Source organism: Myotis yumanensis, unplaced genomic scaffold (assembly GCF_028538775.1).
Source record: "Myotis yumanensis isolate MYYU_CA2020_CCGP unplaced genomic scaffold, mMyoYum1.0.hap1 SCAF_16, whole genome shotgun sequence".
In the NCBI taxonomy this organism is placed as follows: Eukaryota; Metazoa; Chordata; class Mammalia; order Chiroptera; family Vespertilionidae; genus Myotis; species Myotis yumanensis.
Window position 1 is genome coordinate 45,775,329 of NW_027223767.1, and position 16,046 is coordinate 45,791,374.

The window sequence follows — 16,046 nt, forward strand, 5'->3', positions numbered from 1 at the left end:
AACAGGTTTTACAATTGGTCTCTCATGACTCAGTTCTGTTAAACTGCATCAAGAAGATTGGCTGACGAAAACCTGTGGGCACAGGTCAGGGCAGTCAGCAGACTGGGCGGCAGCAGGTGGTCTGGCAGCAGGTGGGGCGGCAGCAGGTGGTCTGGCAGCAGGTGGGGCGGCAGCAGGTGGTCTGGCAGCAGGTAGGCCTGCAGCAGCTAGAGCCACAGGAGGAGCCACAGCAGGAGGGGCGGCAGCAGCTGGAGCCACAGGAGGAGCCACAGCAGGAGGGGCGGCAGCAGCTGGACACACAGCAGCTGGGGCGGCAGCAGGTGGTTCTGCAGCAAGTGGTCTGGCAGCAGGTGGGGCGGCAACAGCTAGAGATGCAGCAGGTAGGCCTGCAGCAGCTGGAACCACAGCTGGAGCCACAGCAGGGGCGGCAGCAGCTGGAGCCACAGGAGGAGCCACAGCAAGAAGGGCGGCAGCAGCTGGACACACAGCAGCTGGGGCGACAGCAGGTGGTCTGGCAGCAGCTGGGGCGGCAGCAGGTGGTCTGGCAGCAGCTGGGGCGGCAGCAGGTCTCCTGGCAGCAGCCTTGGCCACAGCCCTGGTCAGAGCAGACGGAGCCACAACAGGAGTTGACCATGGTGTCAGAGGGTGGAGGTTCGGAGTGAGTTTTCAGGAAGGTGGGTTGGAAGGTTTGGAAGTCTGCTTGCCCCAGGTCCCCTTTTATACCCTGCTAAGGGCTGCTGTCATCAGAAGCTGTGCTCTTTCCTTGTCCTGTTTGTCCTAATTAACAGGTGATTAGGAAATTAGCCAGGTTTGTTTTCCTGGCTGACCTTTTCAAGATGGATGGAAATCATTGTTTCCTTTTCCTGATGGGTTAGGATTCCTCACTTCAGCTCTTCCTGGATCATCTCTTATGTGTCTTTCTTGCTTCATCTTCCTTAAAGAAAGCTGTCATGTGATTTATGCATTTAGATCATGTATGTGTGTCTCATGTTGCACAGCCTAACATGTCTCCCTTTGGGTGATAATAAGCCACATTCCTTTTGGTGACTTAGGGAGATACAGCTGCATTTTAGTTTGATGTCTCATTCATTGTGGGGTCAGGTGGGCAGAGAAGTGTTGAATGTGAATCAGGGCATCGCTGGCATGAGAATAAAACTCTTAGGATATTTCCTCTCCCCACTGCTAATCAGGGACCATTTTCTAGATTTTCTGATGGGAAACGTTAGCATGAGATCTCTCTTAACAAGGTTTTATGTGCACCATAATGGGCTTTTGTTATAAACACAATATTGTACAGCAGATCTCTAAAACTTGTGTGTGTGGTTTTTTTTGTATAACTGAAACGTTCTGTCCATTGAACAACTACCCCTTTCTTCCTCCTCTCACCTCTGGAAACCACCATTTTATTCTCTCCTATGAAAAAAATTGACTCTTTTAGATATCTCATGTAAGTGGATTCTTGCAGTATTTTTCCTTCTGTGACTGACTTATTTCCCTTAGCATTATGTCTTCCAGGTCCATCACAAAATAGCAGGATTTCCGTTTTGTTTTGTTTTTTGTCTTTTGTTAATCCTCACCCCAGGATATTTTCCCATTGATTTTTAGGGAGAGTGGAACAGAGAGGGAAAGACAGAAAGAAACATTGATGTGAAAGAAATACTTTGATTGGTTACCTCCTGCATGAGCCTGACTAGGGCCGGGCCGGGGGAGGACTCTGAAGCCAAGGTACCTGCCCTTGACCTGAATCGAACCCGGAACTCTTTGGTCCACAGGCCAGTGATCTCTCCACTGAGCCAAACTGGCTAAGGCTGGCAGGACTTCCTTTTGAAAGGCTGAATAATAGACACTTTTATTACTGTAACATTGACATTCCGAGTATAATGACAATATTGGTTGGCAGTAGATGTGGACGTACAGCCTGTGAAACACTGTCTTTTTCATCACACACTGCTTCAGTCTTTCTTATAGATTTGCAGTGGATAGGCATAGACCAGCACTTCTCAATCTCTTCTTCTACCTGATACCAGGAGTAACATGGTTTGTACTGATGATGGTACACCTGGGGAAGAGGTGCTGAGAGGGGATACAACGTTAAGTCAGTTCTCCCCCCAAATTTAAATATAGTCAGAGCTCCCCAACTCACATGCCATGTGCTTTGATAACTACTCATCTAGATCTCAGAAAGGCTCTGACATTTCATCCTGTGGGACTTAGTGTCTTGTGCAAGGATGTCTACAGATTTTCGCATCATGATTTTGTCTTTCAGCATATTCAACCTCCCTTACCTTATGGCTTCCAAATATTTTGATGAAAAGACTCTCATTTTATGAGAAAATTCTCAACCAAGTTGAGATGTCTGTGGCTCTGTTCTCAAGATGTCTAGTTCAAGACAGGAATGGCTACCCAGAAACTATCCTGACATTGAAACCGATGCCTATTTGGCAGAACATAATATAAAAACTGATTTTATAGTAACTGTCCTTTTTCCAAGGTTTCCTTGACTCCAAAGGGGAAATGTATATAAAGAGCCAACTGAACTGTCAGTGCCCCTCATTCTGAGAAACACTAGTTGGCTAGTCCAGTGGTCGGCAAACTCATTAGTCAACAGAGCCAAATATCAACAGTACTTCTTCAAAATAGACTCGCCCAGGCCAAAAACCGACTTCTGTGCATGGGCCACGAAGTTTCAATCGCACTGTACATGCGCCTGCACATGGTATTTTGTGGAAAAGCCACACTCAAGGGGCCAAAGAGCCGCATGTGGCTCGCGAGCCGCAGTTTGCCGACCACGGGGCTAGTTGAATGGTTGCTGTATGTGAGGGATTGACATCTCCCCGATTGCTGTAATGGGCTGATATCAGGTAAGTGGGTGTCTCATAGAATCAAATTTGAGTCACCATGGTGAGTAAGGTTGTGGAATGACGGCCTCTGTAGACAGTCAGTGGAGGGCTTGAATTGTAAGCTGGTGTTACAGAGAAAGAATGAAAATCCAGATAGAGGAGATGGGATGAAATGGGTTTGAGGATCCCTTTCTACCTTAAGCAACTTAAACATCACATAAACCAAACTCCTTATGTTGCTTTTAAAATTCCTGGCCAGTTTCCACTTCTGCCCTGGCTCAAATTTCCAGGTGGACACAACCTAGATGATGACAATGTGGGCTCCTGATTGGACATCTGCTGGGAGGTGTGGCTGGTGTGCTGAGCCTGCATTGTCATAACTCTGACGAGCCCACACACAGCATTTTATTGGAAAGGTCCTGAGCCTCTTCTTCTGTCACAGAAAGATGAGGGAACAAACGCAGATTCAAGTTGTTGTGGGGTGAAGGCTATAGGGAGCCCTGTTAGGGAATCTGAAGAAAATACCAAGATTTCTATATGACCTGGAATTTGGGAAAAAGAATGTCTCCAGGAGACCTACTGATGACTCAGCTATAGTCACATTTATTTATATTAATTGGCTTTTTTTTTCCTTCGTGGTGTGTGTGTGTGTGTGTGTGTGTGTTGCTTTGTTGTTCTTGTTGCTTAGCATAAGCTTAACACTATGTTTGAAAATCCCTCCTGATTCCTTTTAGAACTTTAACAGTTTTGTTTTTATAATGAGTTTTCACTCTATTGAAGTTTGTTTTGGTTTAATGAATGTAGTATCTCTCCTTCCTTTCCTTCTTTCTTTATCCAGTTAACTAGCCGACCTATACCATTTTAAAAATAATTCTTCCCTTACAGGGTGATTTTAAACTGCCACCTTTTTTGTACTTAATTCCTATCGGCTTTTGGGTCTATTTCAGGACTCTATTCAATCCAATTTTTATTTGAGAAATACAGAGGTTCTTGCAGATATGATATAAAATCTGAAAATTGTAGTCTGTTGCCTTGAAGTCAGAAACATATATGTTTTAAAAAAATTATGTTGTGTTAAATATAAGAGCACAACATAAAGATATACCCCTTAGAAAATTTTAAGTATACAAAACAGTATTGTCAGCCATAAGCAAAACTCATAGACCAGGGAAGGATTGGAGAATTTTGCCACTTCAGTGACTTTTTGGGTGTGTTTTCCTTTCCTTCCCTTCCCTTCTTTCCTCCCTTCCTTCCTTCCTTCCTTCCTTCCTTCCTTCCTTCCTTCCTTCCTTCCTTTCTTTTTCCTTTTTTAAAAATAGTACTTTAAATATAACATTTCTCATGTACATTTTTCCACTTATGCCATTTTCTTAGTATTTTATTCACATTATTCATATTGATGTGAATTTGTTGTTTCAATTAATGATTTTCAAACCTTTTAAGAAATACTTTCTTGTCTGGAAGCTCACTGTGTTTGTATAAATCAGGGAAAATGGAGCCACTCCAGGTGGAGGGAGATGGCACAGCTCCCAGTCCACAGGCTAGCAACATATGAGACAGTGTTTTTCCAATACTTTTTGAATAAAGATTGCCTTCATAAAAATATAAACGTTATGCTTTCATTCACTCCTCTCCTCACTTTGTCTTGTCTTATGTGTCTGTGAGCTGGACATTCCCCTGAATTTTCAGACTGGACACATTTTTTTTAAAAATCAATCCTTATATATTATCTTCTCCAATAGAATAGAATCCTCTTTATCACCAATATTACCAACATACTCTACTTAACATACGTCTTTCTATTAAATCCAAGATTTCATTGTGAGTTACGTGAGGGATGGGAACTGGGTCTCATTCAACTTATAAGTTTCCCGGAGCCCAGTAGCACAAGGACCTTGCTAAGTGGTTCATAATTTAGTTTAGTAAAAAGGATTTTCTTATCTTCTCTCAATTAACTTGCTGGCAGACAATGTGGGCAATCTGGCTGGAGAAAGACTAATTATTTGGCATTTTCTTTGATACTAGTGGCCCAGTGCACGAATTTGTGCACATTGAAGGAGATTAATTAGAAGAAATATTTTAATACTGCTATTCTCCCTTTCTCTATAATAGAAGTGTCAACCAAATTCACTATCGACAGTGACAGATCGAAACACATGCATGCGATTGGCGCCAGTGAGAGCTTTATATGTATCGCACATGCGCGAGTCAACTTAGCCTTTTATATATATAGAATAAACTTGCTTAACTAGACCTGCTTTATGATGTAGGAAAACTTTTTCCAGCCCAGTGAAGCACCCCAACTTCTCTTTCAGGTAATTGTCAGCAGCACAGCAGTAAATGTCAACATGAAGCAGGTTATTATTGTAGATCACGCCGGGAGAACAAAGGGTAAAATATTTCACTGCAGCAGTGTTTGACTATATTCTGCGCAGTGAGAAAACCTGAAGTCATTTTCAAAGTCCACTATTTCTTACTTCTTTTCAGTCGGGTCAAGTTTCTTAGCTTTCTAAATCTCTGTTTTCTGGCTAGTGAAAAGAAAACAGGATTCCACCGAGTCTCCTATCTACCTACTCCAGGACTTCTGTGAGGATCAAATGAGATGAGGCACAGACATTTGGTTAAAGTGTAAAATGTTTCCACCTGGCTATAAAGCAAGTCGTGTTCCTGGACTGCAAGGAGGCTACTTGTCACTAGGGAGAGGAAGCTGGGCATTGTTACGTGACATCATTACCGGGCACCTACAGCCATTGTTTCTGGGCTGGGCTGGGCTGTGGGCGCATTTTGCGCCAAGGGGTCTCAGCAGCGTCGGCTGCAATTTGGTGGGGTGTCATTCCAGGGTGGTGGTAAGGCCTGTGTCCCACTTGGAGGAAGCTGAGTGTTATGGGCTTTGGGTCCGCAATGCCGTTTATTGTTCAATGGCCTGTCGCGAGGGAGAGGAAGCCGGGCATTGCTATGTGATGTCATTACCCGGACAGACACTTAGCATATTAGTCTTTTATTTATATAAATAGGCTTTGATTGATATATGCAAAATCAGTTTTTCTGTGCTCATAACAAATATCCAAACTCATCTCCAATTCATAATCAACACTAAAAAATAATTAAAGGCCACAAATGTTTTGATGCTAGGAGAAAAAGTATTTATTGAGACATGGCTGCTCTACTGCACACATTCAGTGTGAAGGTGAAGCCTACCCATGAAGTAGTAGACATTTGGTCATTTGACAGAATGTCTGCTTGGAGGTTTTGTGTGGTATTTAGTTTAAGTTGCTACTTTTTAAATGGTTGCTTGGTGGCAGGGGTTAATAAACATAGTAACAGATTAGAAAAGGGCTGGGTGCTGGGGAGAAAGGAAATGAGAACAAGATTGATGCACTGGTAGTTGACTCAGGGCTGGTGGTGAAAAATGTAGTTCAACAACAAGAAGAGGATCCACAACAGACTGGGCGACAGCAGGTGGTCTGGCAGCAGACTGGACGGCAGCAATTGGACACACAGCAGCTGGGCCTGCAACAGCTGGAACCACAGCAGGAGGGGCGGCAGCAACTAGAAGTGCAGCAGGAGGGGCGGCAGCAGCTGGACACACAGCAGCTGGGGCGGCAGCAACAAGAACCACAGCAGGAGCCACAGCAGCTGGGGCGGCAGCAGGTGGTCCTGCAGCAGGTGGTCTGGCAACAGGTGGGGCGGCAGCAGCTAGAGATGCAACAGGTAGGCCTGCAGCAGCTGGAGCCACAGCAGGAGGGGCGGCAGCAGCTGGAGCCACAGCAGGAGGGGCGGCAGCAGCTGGACACACAGCAGCTGGGGCGGCAGCAGGTGGTCTGGCAGCAGCTGGGGCGGCAGCAGGTCTCCTGGCAGCAGCCTTGGCCACAGCCCTGGTCAGAGCAGGTGGAACCACAAGAGTTGACCATAGTGTCAGAGGGTGGAGGTTCTGGGTGAGTTTCCAGGAGAGTGAGTTTCCTGAATCTCCTTGCTCAGGCCCTCTTTTATACCCTGTTGAAGCAATTTTTTCCTTGTTATTGTTTCTCTTAATAGGCAAGAAATTTTTCAATTAGGTGATTATCATCATTTTTTCTTGCAAAGTGAGATAGAATGCATTCTTCCTTTCTATGATGTATCTTCACTCTAATCTTTTCTTCAAATCAACACTTGTGTTTCTTTCTTGTGTGTATCATCTAATTTTCAGGACTGCAGCTCTCTGCTCCAATTGGCTGGAATGAGACTCACCATTTGTTGCTAAGTGTCCGTATGTTTCTCTTTTCCATGACTCAGCCCAGGCCTAAGCTGTGAGTCATGAGTTTAGGACATAGACAAATGGGAATGAAATAATTCTCAGAATGATATGTTGAGGGATCCCGGAGAGGAGTTGGAGACCTTCCCCCAAATAAATTATTCTTGAGCAGTGAGAAAAGATATGGCCCTAGGTGCAGGCTGGTGATTAGTGCGCTGGGAAAGGAATCCCAAGTAATGCATTTTGGCAGACTTCCTCATGTTGTTACGACTTCTTATTGGCAGTATCACTCTGTTTAACACAAGAAATTATCATATCTCTTCTTTATGAAATAACCAAATGACACATATCCCCTGTAATGAAGCCTAGAAATCTATATTTTTCAAAAACTGGCTAAGATGTTCTGGGAAGGTGCCCCGCAGAGCCCAGGGCCATGACCTACTCTCCTAATTCCTTCCTGGTGCAATTCCATTGATAAGAATAAGCCTAAAATTGAATGCACTGAGACTTTGTCTTCTCAAGAAGATAGAACAGGAAGAGCACTCCGTGGCATCATAAGCCAATGTTTTTAAATGAGGCGGGAAAGACCTGGGAGCAAATGTGAGTCAAAGAATTTGATAGACATGTGTACAAAAATGATATACAAATGGCTTATAAGCCCATGCAAAGATGCTCAACATAATTAGTCATTAGGGAAATGTAAATCAAATTACAATACACCACTTTATTGCCACTAGGACTTAAGAGGCATCTAATAACAAGTATTGGTGAGTGTTAGGGTTTGGCCTATGATGCGGGCAGTGAAAAAATTCACAACTGAGAGAAGAGATAGATGCAGAGAGAGGGAGTTTATTTTACTTTCCAAGGGAGGAAAAGGACGGGGCATTATTAATCAATACAAGGCAAGAAACAAAGTCAGCTTCCCCTTTAAAAAAGTAATGGCTGTGGTTGCTAGGTGATAAGGAAGGGAGGAGGATTTGGGGAGGAGGAAGTTGAGCAGACATCAGGGCTATTGTCTTGAAAAGTTAGTTTGTTTGCTTTTTAGGAGACAGTCCTGCAGATGTCCCAGGGAGGTGTCCTGTTTATTTTTAATATATATATTTTTTTTATTTCAGAGAAGAAGGGTGAGGGAGAAAGAGATAGAAACATCAATGATGAGAGCGAATCATTGATTGGCTGCCTCCTGCACAACCCCCACTAGGCATGTGCCCTGACCGGGAATCAAACCATGGCGTCCTGGTTCATAGGTCACACTCAACCACTGAGCCACGGAGGTGTGTTATTAGTATTTTTCCCAAGCCTATAAAACATGCTTAGAGCAAAAGTTATGAAGAGTTCAAAAGAGACTTGTTTTAACGGGAGGGGAGAAGGGAACTTTCTATTAAGTAAAAACTCCTTGATGTGAATTATCCCTGAGTTGTAAAAACAGCAGGGAGAGGGGGAAGGCAAGAACGTAGCCTTTAGAGTAGTTTATCTTGTCTTGCGGCTTGAACAGAGGGAGTGTTTGAATCAGAGGAGCTAATAATCTTGGGGTTTAATTACCATGTGCTTTTCATAAATTGTGGAAAGCCACAGCAAAGAAAAAGAAAAGCTTTTTTTTTATGCCCTTACAATGAGCATGTGCAGAAGTTGACACCTTTATACATTGCTGGTGGGATTATAACATGGTGCACTGCTTTGGAAAATAGTTTGTCAATTTCTGAGAAATTAACCATAGAGTTATCATGTAGAGACCCTGCAATTCGCTCCTGGATATATCAAAGCAGAGGAAACAACCCAAATGTTCATCAACTAATGACTGTATAAACAAAATGTAGAATAATGGACAAAATTATGTGTCCATTTAAAATTTTTTATTGAGTTATTGAGTTATAAGAATTCTTTATATATCCTTGATACAAGTCCATTTTCCTATATGCCTTCTTTATTTCCTTCTAGTGTATTAAGTGGATATTTTCTAATGTAACATTTAAATTCCTTTAATGAATTGTGTATATGAACTTTATATTATAATTTTGTTTATCCAGATGAATTATTTGACAATAAAAAGGAATTAAATATTGACACATGTTATAATGTGGATGAACCTTGAAAACAACACACTAAGTGAAAGAAGTCAGTTATGAAAGACCACATATTGTATGATTCCATGTATATGGAATGTCCAGAGAGGCAAATCTAAGTAGAGAGAAAGTAGATCAGTAGTTGCCTGCAGCTGGGGTGGAGGTTGAGGACATGGGGAGTGATTGCTAATGGAAATGAAGTATCTTCTCAGGGAGATAAAGATGTTCTAAACCTAGATGTGGTAATAGCTGCCCAACCTGCTTAGATTCTAAAAACATTGAACTATACTTTAAAAGTGGTGAACTTGCCCTAGCCAGTTTGGCTCAGTGGATAGAGCATCGGCCTGCGGACTGAAGGGTCCCGGGTTCGATTCCGGCCAAGGGCACATGCCCAGGTTACAGGCTCGATCCCCAGTCGGGGGCGTGCAGGAGGCAGCCAATCAATGATTCTCTCTCATCATTGATGTTTCTATCTCTCTCTCTCTCTTCCTTCCTCTCTGAAATCAATAAAGAAATATATTTTAAAAAATAAATAAATAAAAGTGGTGAACTTGATGGTTTTAATTACATCTCAATAAAGCTCTTTAAAAAGCAATAATAAACACATTAGTTATCAGAATAAATATGAATGGGATAAAAATCTCAAATAAAAAGATAGTGATGTCTCAGAACCACACAAATATTCCCAACTGATTTTTTTTTTTTTACAAAGGAGCAAGTTGGAAGCAAAAGAAGAAGAAAAATTTAAATGCATCACAAACTTAAATGTAAAATGATAAAACTTTGAGAAGAAAACATAGGGGGAAAAATCTTTGTGATCTTGGACTAGGCAAAGAGTTCTTACTATTGACATCAAGAGTACAATCCATAAAAGGAAAAATTGATAAACTGAACTTCATTGAAATTAAAAGCCTTTGATCTGTAAGGTGTGCTGTTAAAAGGATGAAAAGACAAGGTACAGATTGGGAGAAAATATTTATAAACCACATACCTGACAGAGCACTAGTATCTAGAATATATAAAGAACTCTCGAACTCAACAGGAAAAAAAAAAATTGAACCGTCAAAGTAGAGCATGGGTAAAGACATGAAGAGACATTTCACCGAAGAAGACATATAAATGGCAAATGAACACATGAAAAGATGTTCAATATCATTAGCCATTGGGGAAATGCAAATTGGAGCCTTGATGAGATATCACTATAAACCTATCATCATAGCTGAAATAAAAGATAGGTAACACCAAATGCTAATGAGGATGTGGAGAAACTGTATCACTGTACAATACTGATGCAGATGTGAAATGATGTAGCTATTCTAAAAAACAGTTTGTCAGGTTCTTCAAAAACAAAACATGCAATTACCATATAACCTGGAAATTGCAATCTTGGACATTTCTACCAGAGAAGTGAAGACTTTGTTCATGCATTGAATGTTTGTACTAATTCTGTTCATAACAGCCAAAGAATGGATACAACCCAGATACCCTTCAATGAATGAGTGATTAAACTGTGATATACTATGGAATACTTCTCAGCAATAGAATAAACTATTAATACTCAACAACCTGGATGACTCAACTGAAAATTATGTTGAGTGAAAAATGCCATTACCATATGCTGGACCTATGAACATGGGGTTTCTCCACTTTTGCTGCCAAGTTAGGCCGCATCAGCAGCCGAGGCACCAGAAATCCTTAGCCACAGCTTAATTCAGAGCACATGAAGCTGTATCTGGGGCTACATCGCTGCCAGTGAAAGAAAGAGGCTCTCTTTTTAAAAAGTTATCCAAATATGGAAATTTCCAAGTGTTCAAAATATTATGCACCTGATTCTGCTTTGCTCCATTGATACACATGATGGCGTCATTGTTGTCCCTTTTGTTCCTCCATTTACACTCCTTGGCATTTGTAGTTTTAGACTGCAGTTCAAAGCAGACTATTTTAGTTGTCAAACTAACTGCTTTTTCTTTACCAGTAAATGTAAATATAGTGTCCCCAGAACAGGCTTGCTGTCAGGCCGGCCAACAAATCTGGAGGCCAACATGGAAAAGATCATGCCAGTTACAGTTGAGCCCATTCCCTGCTACTGAAAATATGTGCCCATGTGGAGTTGCTTGCTACTAAAAGTTTTGTGTGACACAGATGAAAGCCTTGTTAAAATATTCAAAATGTGTTAAAATGTAGTTTGAATTCATCATCTTTGTTTCATCAATAACATGCTCTGTCTTCAGAGATGCATTTCAATATAAGTAGCATCAACAGAGGAAAGTTAGTGACAATGGCTCTGGCCTCTTCTCCAAACTAGCTTGAACTAGCATATGACCAGAGGATATACTGTGTCTTTAAAAAATGATGATTCATAGTTAATAATTCTTTTGATGTTGACTATCTCTCCCATTTCTGGAAATAAGTTCTTACAGGTTATCTTTTAATTAGGAGAACAATTCTATCATTTATTTTCAGAAAAATTCATAATACTTAGGAAACCCTTCTTTCTTGGGCAATTGTCCATGGTCATGAAGAAATGTCATAGAAAATAACCATGGACCACTGGAAGGTTGGCAACCGCTGATATAGATCAATGGGGAAAATTGTTTTTTTAAAAAGGTATCAAATTAATATGCAGAGAAAGTGTGGTCTTTTGAACAAATGATGCTGAAACAGCTAAATATCCATGTGTAAAAAAAACAAAACAAAAAAACCCACTTGGGCCCATATTTCATATGTTATACAAAATCAACTCAAAATGTATTATGCATCTAAATGTAAAGCCTGAAACTATAGAACTTCTAGAGGGAAACATAGGAAAAAGTTCTTCAGAGCTTCTAGCCCCCACCCTCACCTGATTACAGAGCCACTCATGTGTGAGCCAATTTTGTAAAAATGCTGCTAGTTTGCATCAGCCCTTGTCTGTACTAAGTTCCCTCCAAGACTGTCAGCTACTCATCTCCAATTTTATCTTTAATTGTAAATTCTCTGTTGTGGAAAAGAATACAATAGATCTTGGTTATGGGAATTAGAATCATATGGAAGAGTCTTCAAATTCCTGTTCTGCTGCTCCCTAGCTGTGTGTTGGGGCGGGGGGACATGCAGGATATATTTAATGCACCCTCATGAATGTTTCTCATATATAGTGTCATCCTCCTTTTGTCTATTGCTTTCTTTTCCCCACTTCCATCCTAAATAGTATGTCCACCCATGGATTAACCTGGAATTCTTTCTTTCTCTTTTTTGGCCTCCTTTACTATATCAGCCAGTCTGTAGGCAGATACCTTCTTTAAGAAATCATCATTCTTACATTTTCAAGGGGTATCACAAACACATATTTTATTCCTAATCCTTACTTAGTAGTAGAGAATAGTTTATTTGCCTTTTCTTTTTTCTCAGTAATTGGGATTTGCCTCTTGTTTATGCCTATATTCCCAACTTAACATAAACTTTATCTCAAATTTACAAATTAAACCTCCAGACCGAGGTGCTAGCAAGAAGCTATAGCATATCAGGAGGTTAGTGCTGACCTAAATGACTAAAGCATGATTGGTTTACAACTCCATAAACCTAATGGAATATGATATGTAATCATGAAATTCCTTAAATTTTATCAATTAGTAGCCCCAACAGTAGCTATTATACCCCATATGGAATTTTTTCTAGAATAGATCAACAACTTCTGGTCTAAGTGGAAAGTGAAAACACTCCCAGTGAAAAGAACTGTGAGCAGTACATCTAGTTGTAAATTTTGCTTAGGAGAAAAGTGGATGAGGAAATGATGTTCACGGGCTGTTGGGAAGTGGTGAAAAGCACAGGTGATTGGTCTGAGACCTGGAAGGAGCAAGATTGAAAGACTGGAGATACAGAGATTTGAAGAAACATGTAGCTATAACTAGGTGTGTGGACAGGAAGTGTTCCCTCTTTGTGTCCCACATCAGTGCCCACAAGAGTATCGACCACTCAGGAGGCACTGGACAATCAGGAGTGTGTGATAACTCATCCCGTCTTCCTCCTCAGGTGCCCCAGCGCTTCCATGATAGACCACAAACAAAGGAGCCGTGGTGGCAGGGACCCAGGCTTTGTGAGGAACCAGACACATGCGCCCCCTCCCACCACAGTTGCCTCTACTGAAGGTGCTACTTGTCAGCAGCAGGGACTGATGTTGAGCCTTTAATATGGTAACATCCCTCATGAAAACTCATTGAAGCAAGTTGGTTCAAAGTTGGGGATCGTAATGTAGGGTCTATGTTTTGTGGAGAATTACTTCATTCCTTTTTGCTTTAAAACAGGGACGCGGGAGAAGGAGACCACACAAGAAGTACATGATGCCAAGAACAAGTCCTGATAAACAAGCCTGTCTTAAGAGGACACGATGGATGCTCAAAATTACTTGATGCGGATGAATTGCATGCAGGGGTGACCAGAGCCTGAGAGAATGAAAGTTTCCCTGGATTCGTGAGAGCTCTCCAGCGCCATCACTGCCCCCTAACTGATACTCACCACCACCCTCACTGAAACAGCCACGGCTCGCTGAGGTGTGGGACCCTGACTGGAGAAGAACTCTGTAGACACAGAGGTAACTACATATATGGGAGATGATTCCGACCATTGTCAAAGGAGAAACTCAAGTGCACAGGTTGCTGGTGGTTAGTCCCAGGTTCATTTCTACTTGTCCCGATATGGGAATGTAATTGCCCTTGAGAGGAGCAGGAGGCCCGGTCTTCGATCGCCTCGGTCCATTTTCAGCTACATTGTACAGTGAAATGTTCTCATCTGAACAAATGGAGGATATAACTATTGAGAGGCTGTTGTGAGGCTCAAAATGGAAACGCATATGGTATGCAATAAGTGCGTAGGTCCCTCTGTCAGGAATGCTGTGTAAGAAAACAAAATGCAACTGGGGATGAATAAGGCTACAGGATTTATTAAGAAATACAGGAGAGAATTCCTGCATCTACAAAGACAATTCAAAGTGATCATGAACATAAAAAAGCAGGATATAAGAACCATGAGTACACTGAAAAAGTAACATGATTATGAAGAATGCTATTAAGACCAGCAGCAGAAATCCAAGAAGAAGTAATGAGAGTCTGTTTCCCTAAGTTACTCGGAGGTTAGACTCCACGTTGAGGATGCACGAAGCTGGCACATGATCCACAAGACGTAAGAAAAGATTAGGGTGATGTCCTCTGTACTCTGTCGGGCTGATTCACAAATTTGTTAACAGGCAAATGAGTCACAAAAATTTGTGGGACCACATGCTGGCTTTCAGCAACATTTGGAAGTGAATTTGTTTCCAAAATTGCAAGTCAGTTCACAGAAGGTGTTGCATGCAGATGGTGGCACTTAAGTCAGGGTCATCAGCAGCAAGAAGGCTGGCAGCAGCTGGAGACACAGCAAGGACGGCAGCAAGGCTGGCAGCAGCTGGACACACAGCATGGGCGGCAGCAAGGCTGGCAGCAGCTGGATCCACAGCATGGGCTGCAGCAAGGCTGGCAGCAGCTGGACACACAGCATGGGCGGCAGCAAGGCTGGCAGCAGCTGGACACACAGCATGGGCGGCAGCAAGGCTGGCAGCAGCTAGACCCACAGCATGGGCGGCAGCAAGGCTGGCAGCAGCTGGACACACAGCATGGGCGGCAGCAGCAGCTGGGACGGCAACAGCTGGATCCACAACAGCTGGATCCACAGCAGCTGGGCTGGCAGCAAGGGGAGCAGCACATGGTGTCAGGTATAGAAGGAGAGTTTCTGTTCAGAGGTGAGTTTCTCAGATTCTGAGGACTTCTTCCATTCTGGGGTTTTTATACACTGGGCCCCCAATGTTGGCACCAATCAGTAAGACTTTCCTTGTTTTTGTTTATGTTGTTTTGTTAATCACAGGGAAATTGTCAAGGAGGAAGTTGTTCCCTACGTGATATGAACCTTTAGGAAATAAGTGTTTAATGTGTTCCTTAATTGAGAATAACTCACAGAAACTTTTTCAGATAAAAGGAGGGTGGTCACATAATCATTCCTGCTCTGGTCATATTGTGGTCATATGATAGAGTCCCTCATGGCTTCATGAGGGCCAGTACATGTGTTTTGTGTATTCAGCTGTGCTTTAATTGGGAAGTATCCCTGTGTGAGGGATATGATGCTGATATGTTCATGGGGTTAAATTGACTCCTGAGTCCTGAGTCCAAGTCTGTTTGCCCACAAAAGCCTGATTCAAGACTGTGACAGGAATCTCTCTCTGGAGCAACCCACCCCACCTGTGTATCCAGGTTGGATCACAGATACTTGGGTAGAAGATGATTGGCATAATCTCTTGCATATGCACAGCAGAACCAAAGCAGGTAGGAGGAAACAGAAGCTGGGACTGAGAAAGCATCCAACATTTCACTTCCTGGGTGACCAATGGTCCTGATTGCCCAGGACTAAGGGGTTTCCCAGGATGCGGGACTCCCCAGGGGTGTGACTGGGGCGGTTTGGGCAAACCAGGATGAGCTGGTGACTCCAGTCCTAACCTTGTTAGCCAGCAGATTCAGTGACCTCATGTCACTGACTACACATGTACTGTGTTTTCTTTTTCTTTCTCATTTTCTTTAATCCCTTCCTTCCTTCCTTCCTTCCTTCCTTCCTTCCTTCCTTCCTTCCTTCCTTCCTTTTTCTTCCTTCTTCCCTCTTTTTCTTCTACTCTCTCTTCCTCCTTCTCTTCCTCCTCCTTTCCTTCCTTTTTCTTCTCTTCCTTCTCTTTCTCCTCATCTTTCTTCTTCTCTTTCTCCTTCTCCCTCACCCATTCCTCCCATCCACCTCCTCCTCCGTCTACATGCCCTTCTTCACCAGCACTACCTCTTCTTCTTACTCTTTATTTTTCTTCTAGAAAGTGTGAGTTTACACTGAATAACACAATATTGGATGCAAGTGGGGAAAATCATAGAT

At 42.4% G+C, this 16,046-nt stretch overlaps 1 protein-coding gene across 3 annotated transcripts; it reads right to left on the reverse strand.

Annotated features, from left to right (window-relative positions):
• Window positions 1-94: 94 nt before the first annotated feature.
• LOC138994603 (keratin-associated protein 4-3-like) lies at window positions 95-6,751 on the reverse strand. 3 transcript variants are annotated; one of them, XM_070394618.1, is made up of 2 exons: window positions 6,317-6,751; window positions 95-595 (listed from the first exon to the last, which is right to left on the reverse strand). In XM_070394618.1, exons 1-2 carry the CDS (start codon window positions 6,749-6,751, stop codon window positions 95-97), a joined length of 936 nt encoding a protein of 311 aa, XP_070250719.1. The 3 variants fall into 3 exon arrangements, with proteins under 3 accessions (XP_070250719.1, XP_070250721.1, XP_070250720.1); XM_070394620.1 differs by lacking the exon at window positions 6,317-6,751 and having other exon boundaries at window positions 95-386; window positions 483-634; XM_070394619.1 differs by lacking the exon at window positions 6,317-6,751 and having other exon boundaries at window positions 95-634.
• Between the last annotated feature and the right edge of the window lie 9,295 nt (window positions 6,752-16,046).